Source organism: Agrilus planipennis, unplaced genomic scaffold (genome assembly GCF_000699045.2).
Source record: "Agrilus planipennis isolate EAB-ADULT unplaced genomic scaffold, Apla_2.0 scaffold10, whole genome shotgun sequence".
In the NCBI taxonomy this organism is placed as follows: Eukaryota; Metazoa; Arthropoda; class Insecta; order Coleoptera; family Buprestidae; genus Agrilus; species Agrilus planipennis.
The window spans coordinates 571,384-583,047 of NW_020442465.1; the positions used below are offsets into that span (position 1 = coordinate 571,384).

An 11,664-nucleotide genomic window follows, 5' to 3' on the forward strand; every position below is an offset into this window, starting at 1 on the left:
AGGATGGAAGGAGTAGTAGGGATATAAAGCAGAGGATAGCGCAGGGTCGTGTCGCCTTTAATAAAAAGAAGTCACTTCTATGCTCGCGAACGGTTAATTTAGAAATTCGAAAAAGGTTTTTAAAGGTCTGTGTTTGGAGCACGGCGCTGTACGGGTGCGAAACGGGGCAGTGGGTGCGGCACAAAAGAAAAGGTTAGAAGCGTTTGAAATGCGGTGTTACAGGCGAATGATGAGGATACTGTGGGTAGAGAAGGTTAGAAATAAAGAGGTATTAGAAGGAATAGGAGAACAGAGGACTTTATGGAAGTGAATAAGAAATAGGCGAGATAGGTTGGTAGGACACCTTCTCAGACATGAAGATCTAGTCAGAGACACATTAGAGACAGAAACAGGAGTAAGAAGAAGAGATAGACCTAGATTAGATTACTGTTCGCAAATAGTTAAGGGTGTGGATTGTTCTAGTTTTAGAGAAATGCGAAGATTAGCTTAGGATAGGAAAGAGTGGAGGTACGTGTCCAACCAGTCTTAGGATTGACAGCCTTATGATGATAAATGAATGATCTATCTGTTTGTCCTATATATATAAAATATATTACAAGCCAATTCATTCAAAAATTAGTTCCATTAAGATGTTGGAGAATACATCATTTCTTTGTTTTGTGTTTGTAGATATTTTGAAATGAAATTACCTTGATTACAATGGAGGGGTAGAACTTTTTAAAGTTGTGGCTTATAAATACGAATTTAGAGCTGTTTTTTCCCCAAAAAGAAAAAATTACTTATGAAATTTTTACCATAACTTAGAGTGCCTAATGGAATAATTTTGTTGTTTAAAAGACTCGTTAGCAGTTAACAACATAAACAAGCGGTGTGCCAAACCGTTTCATTAGAATGAAAATCCGAGTTCATTTTGTATGTAAAAACTGTTCCAATTTGTCACACGACTAGCCCCAAAAGAACGGTTGTTTATCAAAGGATTCAGCTACATGTAGGGTTCTTTTTAGTTTGACCTCTCCCCTTCAGTTTTAGTGAATGGTACAATTACCGTGAGCTTTCAATTTCTGTAGTTCTTTGGTCTGAATTGCTGTTCAAATAATAAATACACGTATCAAACATAGGCAACAAAGTTCAATGAGAGTACCTCGTCAATGCAGTTTGTTATCTGCTGCAATTGAAGAATTTTTTGTCAGAGATACAATCGAGAAAGATTGCAATACAAAGTGAAAAATGTAATTCTCTTTTTGTGACATACAATCGATTGACATTATTACTACACTTTTTGACTTTAAACCACCATAATCTACTGTGAAAATTCTTTTACCAGATTGTTATCAGGTTGAAAAATTAAAAATATTTGTTGTTGGTACTATAAATTTATGACACTTTTGTGTTTTGTTTTTCATTTATCGAAATTTGAAACTTACATAATTTTCTTATTCAAATCTTGTGATTCCATAATGATAACAATAAAACGATCAAATATTTAAGTTGCAAAACATTTATTATAACCTTAATGCTACTAATGTTGTGGTACTTGCAATTATAGGGCTTACAGAGGTCAAACATGCAGGTATTTTAGAGATAGAATTCAAGACCACAAAAAAGGTTTGCAATTAAAAACACTAAGTCGACAGCTAATCTATAAACTTTTGGATGATCCTCTCTATCTCCACAAGGAATCTTCATGGCTGTATTTATTGTTGACTCTAGGGTAGTTAAGAGGGTAGGCTTCTATATTTGAATAATTTTGTTACTTTAGAATCCATACAGTAAATATGATTTTAATTAATAAAAAGAAACTTTATTACCCAAATTACAATAAACAAATAAATAATTGTTCAGGTATATCACAAACCTTATACATAGTTAATCTAATTAAGTAACTATATGATATTATTAACTTATCACAGTGACGACAACATTTTCTATGTATTACTTTTTTTTCGTATAAATATGTAGGCAACAATAATTATTGATATATAATAAAAAATTAACAATTCGTGTTTTAACTATTAGGTGCTCACTTTTAATTAAAGTTGTTGATTAAAAGAAAGTTCATCTTTTTTAATAACCCATTAGTTATTTACTAGTTATTATTTAAAAAGTTCCAAACAAAATCAGAATAAAATTAGTACATAATAATTGAGTAATTAGCAACATTTAGATTAATATGTTAGAACAGTGTATTTATCACTTCTTGTTAACATTCAATTTGATTATTTTTGCGTAGAGTAATGCCCAGGTAATAAACAAGTGCATAATATAGATTAATGACATTTCTAACAGACTGTTTTGGGATATTCCAACGGTGTAAAACCAACATGGTGTCACAATTTAGGTTATGTTACAGCCGCCATTATTTGTTATAGATACTGCATGTTCTGTTATTGATGCATTCTTCTTAAAAATGTACACAATATTTAGAAGAAATGGTAACCTGACAATTGTAACTACTAAATTCAAATTGTGACCCCATTTTGGATACTTAGATTTAGATATGTCAAAACAATTCCCGTAATAAGGAAGTCACTTACCTTCTATTTGACAATGAGTCCTTACCTGAGCACTGTTCTATCAGTAAAAGGAAGAGAGAATATTGTTCGTTCACTTAGAGAAAAATACAGGGTGGATGATGCGTATAAACGAAGCATCGGTAGCTGGCTGTCCCCGCAGTATGGCCGGTCGCTTACCGTCAGATGTTTCGGATCAAAACCCAACCGTAAGGCCACTTTTACACAGTGCGATAACGACACGATTTACCGCATGCGGTAAATCGCAACAACACAAAAGTATATCCAAAATAAATGTATTTAAAGCGAACGCTTTAACACTGATGCGATCCGATATTAAAATCCTTGAAGTGAAAAATATCGCAAATATATTCCGATTTGTATTAACAAATAGTGCGATAAAAATACTGCACGACACGTAATATTTAATGTAGCCAAATGTACGCTTTGACACATATCGTGTGTTGCACCAATCGTTGTCCACGGTTGCCAATACTCATTAACATGTCTTTCTCAAAGAAAAAAATATTCAATTACAAAATAGTCGATTTAATAGAATTACTGTTTTTCACTCCATTAGATACAATCAATTAAACCAGACAACAGTGAGAGGATAGGTAGGCTTGTATTTCAACTTGGAACGTTGCCGAAACAGTATGAAGTTGCATAATTAAAAGCGATACGATACGACAAATCGCGTGCAGTAAACCGTGTCGATATCGCCTTGTGTGAAAGTGGCCTAAGCCTCTGGCGTCGTAAATTTCTAACAGTTACGCCCATTATAACAGTTTGCACACATCGATCTGGCATCGTGTACCTTTCTCTAAGTGAGCGGACTCTAACAGCGTTTATTTGTAATTATTACGTACACTTATTAGCACAACAGTTCTTCTGTAAATCAAATTACACTATTGTATTTTCACTTTAACAATTTCAGTTCGTCATACGGCACTTCCAGAGTAGGAAAAGGTGGTAGTTCTTTTACTAAAGTCAACATAACCGCTTTCAGGACACTGAAAAGCTTCAAATTTGATAGTTCTTTTTTTCTGTCTGGGATGTTGTAACGTTTTACTTTTAACGGAGAAACTACTTGAACTGTTTGAGCTCGAGCTACCCAGTTCTGAAACGCCCAGAAAGCCCTCATGTACTAAAGTACCGCCGTGGGGCATAGTTCCATATTTAAGGCTGTTCGAATGGGGAAAAGCGTTACAATAATTTAAGCTGCTGTGACTGTAGTTTTTAATTTGGATGGGAACGGTTTGACCGTAAAAATTATTAGCCGAGTTTGATGGTTTACTGTTAATGATTTCGTCTTTTTTATCCGTCGAACTTTTTGAACTACTCGTAGGGGTTAGTTCTAAAAGTTTGTTTGTCGAGCAAACGTCCGGGGGCGTTCTGCTCAATAGAGGTCCATATTCGGAGTCGTGTTTCGCCTGCTTGTGGTCCATGTTCGCATAAACAGAACGATTAGGAGAGTAAGTATGAGTCATTACATAATCACATGATAATCTCTGATGTTCTTTCAATTTTCGATCAGCACCTGGTACCATAACTCGTACCTGAAACAAAGAAAAAGCTTTTTGGGCTTCCCAACTAAAACAAGGTTTATGTACAATTAATATTACAAAAAGTGGGCTACCTTATCATAACATAGTAAACGAATCAAAATGTAATACAGATATAAGTGAAGACTCATAATGAGCTCGTTGTTTTCATGGATTTTAGTAAGTGAAAGCATTAACCAATTTAAAAGATCCTGATATGTTTGAAGATTTACGAATAAATCAGTTATGAATATGACCAGTCCAAATTTGGAGCAAAGCTTTCTAACTCTAATTATCATGAATCCGCTGGCAAATTGTGCTTAAAGTATAAAAGAAATTGTTTGGGTAAACACAATGGCGAAAGAATTACGTTCCGTCTCTCTTTTCAATTAAAACATATATAAAAATAAAGGTAACAGGTATATGTCGTTATGTTCAATATAAAACACCTTTGATAAATTGAGCGCGCGGCGAGTACACAACGAAACTGCGGCCAGTACAAAACGAGACTGCGGCGAATACACAACAAGACTTCGGCGAGGACAAAACGAGACTGCGGCGAATACACAACTAGATTGCGGCGAGGACAAAACGAGACAGCGGCGAGTACACAACGAGACTGTGACGAGGCTAAAATGAGACTGCGGCGAGTACACAACAAGACTTCCGCGAGGACAAAACGAGACTGCGGCGAGTACACAACGAGACTGCGGCGAGTACAGAAGGAGACTGTGACGAGGACAAAACAAGACTGCGGCGAGTACACAATATGACTTCAGCGAGGACGAAACAAGACTGCGGCGAATACACAACAAGATTGCGGCCAGGACAAAACGAGACTGCGGCGAGTACACAACGAGACTGCGGCGAGTACACAAGGAGACTGCGGCGAGTACACAACGAAACTGCGGCGAGGACAAAACGAAACTGTGGCGAATATACAAGGAGACGTCCGCTTTGTAAAAGACTTGTATACTATTCGATTAACAGAATGGTTTATGTGGATCTCGTTCGGACGTACATCTATTATTTGATTGATTAATTGATCATATTATTTCTAACAGACTTTAACGCGCCTTGCACATTTAATTTTCACCATGAGAATTATGATTACTCATGCTGATCTCGTTTCATGATTAGGTCTAAATGAATTTTAGAAATTTGTGTAGAGAGTTGACAAAGTTATTTTCAGTTTCCTTTCGATATAGATTTTAAAGACTTGCAACTTTGTTTATTTAGAACAAAATTTTTTCTTCCATAGTTGTGAAGTTGTATACGTTAGATAATTAAAGTCGAAGTGCAACTAAAGTAATTTAGCTTTTAGCGTTTTAAGAGTAATAAAATTACAAGTTGCCTATTTAATTAGCAAAATATAGGTATGCTCGACTAATTTATAGTCTGCTGCTTCTATAAATGTAAAGTTCCTGGGTAAGCTTTTGGTTTTTAAAGGCAATGCAGCTCGTGTATTAATTAGACACAAATTAAGACTTTCGTTTGCAATTTGAGCGTATTCAAATTGCAGCAGGAACCATAATTCACTTTAAAAAGACATTTGGAGTTGCTGCGATGGTGTTCTTTGACCATAAAGAATTTAGTTGCTGTTGTTTTTTGATCTCCAATTCTGTGTAGCAGCAGGTAATAATAACTTATTTTCATAATCTATTGTTGTTTCTTTACTGAAGTAAAATTCTTAATTAGCCATAAAAATAAATAATATTTTTTAGTTCTAGTTGATCTCCTAAGACCGCCCATCGAGAGCTCTTCTCGTTCAAGCTTGTTCCAACTATTTCTATCTTGCTCACGCCTAGTGTGTATTCTTTCTATCTTCGCGCAGATTTCTTCAAGGTCACAATTCTAACAAATTGAAATAGACTGTATTAACCTTGAAATATGACCCAAATTACAGCCTTAAGAAATTTTCAGTAGGGATTTCGCAATTTTTTTAAAGTACAGTAGTGTTTCTTTTGAATTTTCAACTACATTGTCGTTGCTTTTAGTTTACCGTCTAAAGTTTTGAAACAAAGTCAAACAGTATTCTGTATATTCGCAAGTAAGATTGCCAGGTGATTAAGCTAAAGTTAAAAGCTCTTTAGTTGGAAACTATATCCCTAAACTTCCTGCATTAATTAGGTAAATTTAAATCTTTGTACCTACATATCCCTTTATAGTTGTGGGGGATTAAAGTTTAAATACAGTCGGTCACGTTTCCTAAACGATGATGGATTTCAGGTGAAGAGCGAGGAAGTTTTGTCGAGCGACTTCATCAAAATAACTGCTCGACTATTAATAAACGGTTAGATAATTCAGAACAAACGAGAGTGCATTTGTGGAAATTAAATTGTGGGAAATAATGAAGTGCAAAGTTGAGACGTTTAGGAAAGGAGGACGTCTCAGACGTTTCGGCAAAAGTGACACCTCAATTTGCAATGGGACTGAGATGAAGTGTCGCTATTAATCTTTGGCGAATCACGTAAAGCAGGCACGCTCCGCTAATGTTTACAGTTTGAGCGAAGGAATAATTCCTTAAGATTAAACTGCGTGAGAAGTGGAAGAAAGACGAGAGTCTCGTAAATAACTACCGAACCGATAAGGCGCTGCTACGTACCTCTTTGGGTGTATATTTTACTGAACTTTACAGACAACTTAATAGCATCCCTCAAAGATTTACTATTAAGGATAAATAAATGTTTATTTATCGAAGAAGTTTACCGAAGGAATGCTAATTGTTATAAAGATATGTACGTTATTGAATGGGTTGAACTGTTATAGGTGCAAGGGTATTTATTAAAACTATATTGAAACAACCCTGAAGATGTCTTGTCAGTTCGAGGATGAAACTTAATGTGGTACAAACTGAGATTTATATATTTTACAGGAAAAACGGTGCCCAAACTTGTGGACCTTATCAAAAATCATTTCGAAACCGATGTTGGTTATACACTTCTGGTTTTAATCATCCATTCTTGAACTTGCATTCATTTTATGTTGCTATTCATCTTCTAGGAATTCTATCATGTGTATATGTATTTCTTTCCTCAATTATACGCATTTAACTATGTTGCTTATTAGTCCAATAGGATAATTAATACGTTCAAAAGGCCTTTTTCAAATTCCAAATCTATTGATGAAGAAACCGTGGATAGAAAAATTGAAAATGAAGAGATACTTAAAAGAATAGGAGAACAACAAGGGCGCAACAATGAAAAGGATAAATAGGATTATACAGGACACTTTCTGCGTCATGAAGGGCTAGCTGAAAGCACGTTTAATCCTTTCTTCTACGGAAAAAGTTTAAACTAAGTGAGATCTATTGTCTACCATGATCTACAATTTGGAACAGATCATTGATTTTTAACAAAGATCTTGACAGATTTCCCGACGTCTGAAGTATAATAACTTACTTTTTTACAAATCTCCCCGGATCTTAGATCAGGAATAATCACTCTTAAAAATCGGTAAAGTTATATAACTATTCAATTTAGCGATCAATAAGTTCAATCAACGAATTGATTCAGCTAGCCTATGGGCTTGCCATTATCCTTTCTCTATGTTTCAAAAAATTGAAAACAAGTCCTGATTTGATCCTTAATCCTTACCATTCACCACATCATTTTTGGTTTAGTAGATATCGAAAGAATGTCTTCAATCGGGATAAGTCTTTTCCGGTTACGTTGACGGCACTGCTTTCGACGGGATGCTTACAAAGTAAGGTTGTAATTATACTTTAAAATTTTAATCTTTTTCGCCTTCGTCAACCCTGTCGATCACAAAGCGCACGGTCTCAAAGTAAATCATTAATCATCGAGCATCCTTCTTTGTGCTCATCATATTAAAAGACTGAGAAGTTGGCGACGCACTCGAAAGAGATCGATCATCTCGGAATAATTCTCAGGGCTAACTTCATTTACTGTTTTTCATACGCATTATTACGGGACCGCTAATCTCTCACAAACTGAACGCTAATATTTCTTGTGAAGATAACATATGTACAATACCTATATGAAGAGGGTAAAAGTAAGTATTCAAAACTTTCAATTTGATATTCAACATTTTACAGGGAAAGCGATTTCATTGTTTCTAAGAAGAAAATAGGAGAGGGTAATTATGGTGTATACTCTGTTGGAATTCCAAGAATTCCAGGCTTTTCTTTTTCTTTGTTCAGATTAGCGATGATTTGCTAGGAATTATCAAATAGGAGAGGGTTAGCTTTAGGGTAATTATGGTGTATACTCTGTTGGAATTCCAAGAATTCTAGGCATTTCTTTTTCATTGTTCAGATTAGCGATGATTTGCTAGGAATTATCAAAATTTATTGGAACTGTGGAATTTCGAAGAATTTATTTTTAGTCCTTACGGAATTACCATTAATTATGGTGTACACCCTGTTGGAATTCTAAGAATTTCCTTTTACGTAAAGGAATTAAGGCAATTAATTCAGAAAAGTGAGGAGTTATTAGGAATTATCAAGATTCAATGGAACTATCGTGGAATTTCGACGAATGTATTTACATTTGGTAGAGAAATACGGCTAACATCTTTTGTGAAGATAATATAGGTACCTGCATTATGGGTATTACGTGAGAATTACCAGGGTTCATCAAAACTGTCGTGGAACTTTGAAGAATGCATTTCTGGTAGGTTGAGGATTACCGCTAAGATCTCTTGCGAGGATAATATACGAGGGCGGTTCAATAAGTAACCGTGTTAGACATGAAGACACTTTTTTTTTAGTTTTTTATTTTTATTTTTCAACATAGTCCCCTTTTAAAAAGATACACTTCTCCCAACGACACTGCCATTTTTTTACCCCTCCAAAAAATAAGATTTGTCGAACTCTCCAAAATCCCCCCTGTCTCGGCGATGACTTCCTCGTTTGAGCTAAATTTCTTTCTGGCTAGTCATTTCTTCATGGNTGCATGTTACTTATTAAAATGTAATGAAGTAAACAGATTTATTAATTTACCTCATTTTCGTAATAAAAATTGGTGCCATTTCAAGTTGTGTCCATGTAACTCCCAGGTCTGCCGCATGGATGTGCTTCCAGCCGGAATATTTGACCAAAACACAGGCTGGCGATGGCACATCTGGAACAAACCACAAAGAATATGAAATTTTTGCTTTCAACCTTTTCAATACCGAACGACTTTATTGAAAGGGACTACAGAGCAAAAAAGGCAATATCGAGAATATTTTCTTGCAGGATTATTTAGAAACGGCTTCATGGAACGCTTTCTGATTTCGGCGATTCTTTGATTCTTCAATCTGACACTTCAATAAACGAGAATTGTGGTGACCTTTTGTTTATCCACATCAACATTTTTATTAAACTTCATAACCTTTGTCAGGATATACGAGGGTGGATTGATAAGTTTCCGGCCTAACCAAGAGATGACGCCACTAGGCCTACCTTGAGGTGACATTCTATAGTANATTAAGTAACTATATGATATTATTAACTTATCACAGGATGACAACACCAATTTCCCTCAGGAGCGTCCTCTGTTTTCAAACACGGGTACTTATTGAACCGCCCTCGTATATACCTACATTGTGGGTGAAAATTTCGAAGAATTCATTTCTAGTCGGTGGATGCTTATCAGCTGTTACTTTCAGAAATGTCGATCTAAAATTCATAATTTCAGTTAATCTAACAGAAAGCTTAATAAGATTAGAAAAACAGTGCATGTATATAGCTTCGTGTTTAAATTATTCACAAAAAAAACAAAATGATGTATTTTAATCCTCATAGTGACATGATACCGTTTCGAATGCATAATTCTCTGTTATCCTAGGAATTTAAACAGCGCGAATAGACTTGACAGTATGCGATTGCAACGCTTCCTGAATTATACCTTTGAGAGGATCATGCACGAATATTTTATTTTCCGCTGTCTTGAATTTAATGAAATTCGAAACAGCGTTAAAGAAATTTCAGTTAACAAAATATCCACTTACTATAATAACATAAACTGTGCTTTTTTGAAGTATCATTTTGGTCGCTTCTTTATTTTATTATTTTTATTTGAACGCATCGCTCATGATTAGTTATTCTATTTTTACTTAAATGATGGAAACTCATTGTAAAATTAAAAATTAAAACAAACGCAATTTCCTAAATTTTATTGTCAAACATATGTATACATTAGATTGTTATTGATTAGGGGGTGAATTAATTTAATTCGTTTAATGAATGAGTAGTAGGGATATAAAGCAGAGGATAGCACATGGTCGAGTCGCCTTTAATAAAAAGAAGTCACTTCTATGCTCGCGAACGGTTAATTTAGAAATTCGAAAAAGGTTGTTAAAGGTCTGTGTTTGGAGCACGGCGCTGTACGGGTGCGAAACGGGGCAGTGGGTGCGGCACAAAAGAAAAGGTTAGAAGCGTTTGAAATGCGGTGTTACAGGCGAATGATGAGGATACTGTGGGTAGAGAAGGTTAGAAATAAAGAGGTATTAGAAGGAATAGGAGAACAGAGGACTTTATGGAAGTGAATAAGAAATAGGCGAGATAGGTTGGTAGGACACCTTCTCAGACATGAAGATCTAGTCAGAGACACATTAGAGACAGAAACAGGAGTAAGAAGAAGAGATAGACCTAGATTAGATTACTGTTCGCAAATAGTTAAGGATGTGGATTGTTCTAGTTTTAGAGAAATGCGAAGATTAGCTTAGGATAGGAAAGAGTGGAGGTACGTGTCCAACCAGTCTTAGGATTGACAGCCTTATGATGATAAATGAATGATCTATCTGTTTGTCCTATATATATAAAATATATTACAAGCCAATTCATTCAAAAATTAGTTCCATTAAGATGTTGGAGAATACATCATTTCTTTGTTTTGTGTTTGTAGATATTTTGAAATGAAATTACCTTGATTACAATGGAGGGGTAGAACTTTTTAAAGTTGTGGCTTATAAATACGAATTTAGAGCTGTTTTTTCCCCAAAAAGAAAAAATTACTTATGAAATTTTTACCATAACTTAGAGTGCCTAATGGAATAATTTTGTTGTTTAAAAGACTCGTTAGCAGTTAACAACATAAACAAGCGGTGTGCCAAACCGTTTCATTAGAATGAAAATCCGAGTTCATTTTGTATGTAAAAACTGTTCCAATTTGTCACACGACTAGTCCCAAAAGAACGGTTGTTTATCAAAGGATTCAGCTACATGTAGGGTTCTTTTTAGTTTGACCTCTCCCCTTCAGTTTTAGTGAATGGTACAATTACCGTGAGCTTTCAATTTCTGTAGTTCTTTGGTCTGAATTGCTGTTCAAATAATAAATACACGTATCAAACATAGGCAACAAAGTTCAATGAGTTTGTTATCTGCTGCAATTGAAGAATTTTTTGTCAGAGATACAATCGAGAAAGATTGCAATACAAAGTGAAAAATGTAATTCTCTTTTTGTGACATACAATCGATTGACATTATTACTACACTTTTTGACTTTAAACCACCATAATCTACTGTGAAAATTCTTTTACCAGATTGTTATCAGGTTGAAAAATTAAAAATATTTGTTGTTGGTACTATAAATTTATGACACTTTTGTGTTTTGTTTTTCATTTATCGAAATTTGAAACTTACATAATTTTCTTATTCAAATCTT

General features: G+C 34.8%; 1 protein-coding gene across 1 annotated transcript in view; it reads right to left on the minus strand.

The window, feature by feature from the left end:
• Positions 1-1,912: 1,912 nt before the first annotated feature.
• Positions 1,913-11,664, minus strand: part of LOC108732425 — a 77,888-nt gene continuing 68,136 nt past the window's right edge. The window contains exon 6 of the mRNA XM_025981014.1: positions 1,913-4,069. Within this exon, the coding sequence (XP_025836799.1) occupies positions 3,452-4,069 (618 nt within the window). The 3' untranslated portion in view covers positions 1,913-3,451. The remainder of the gene's footprint in view (positions 4,070-11,664) is intronic.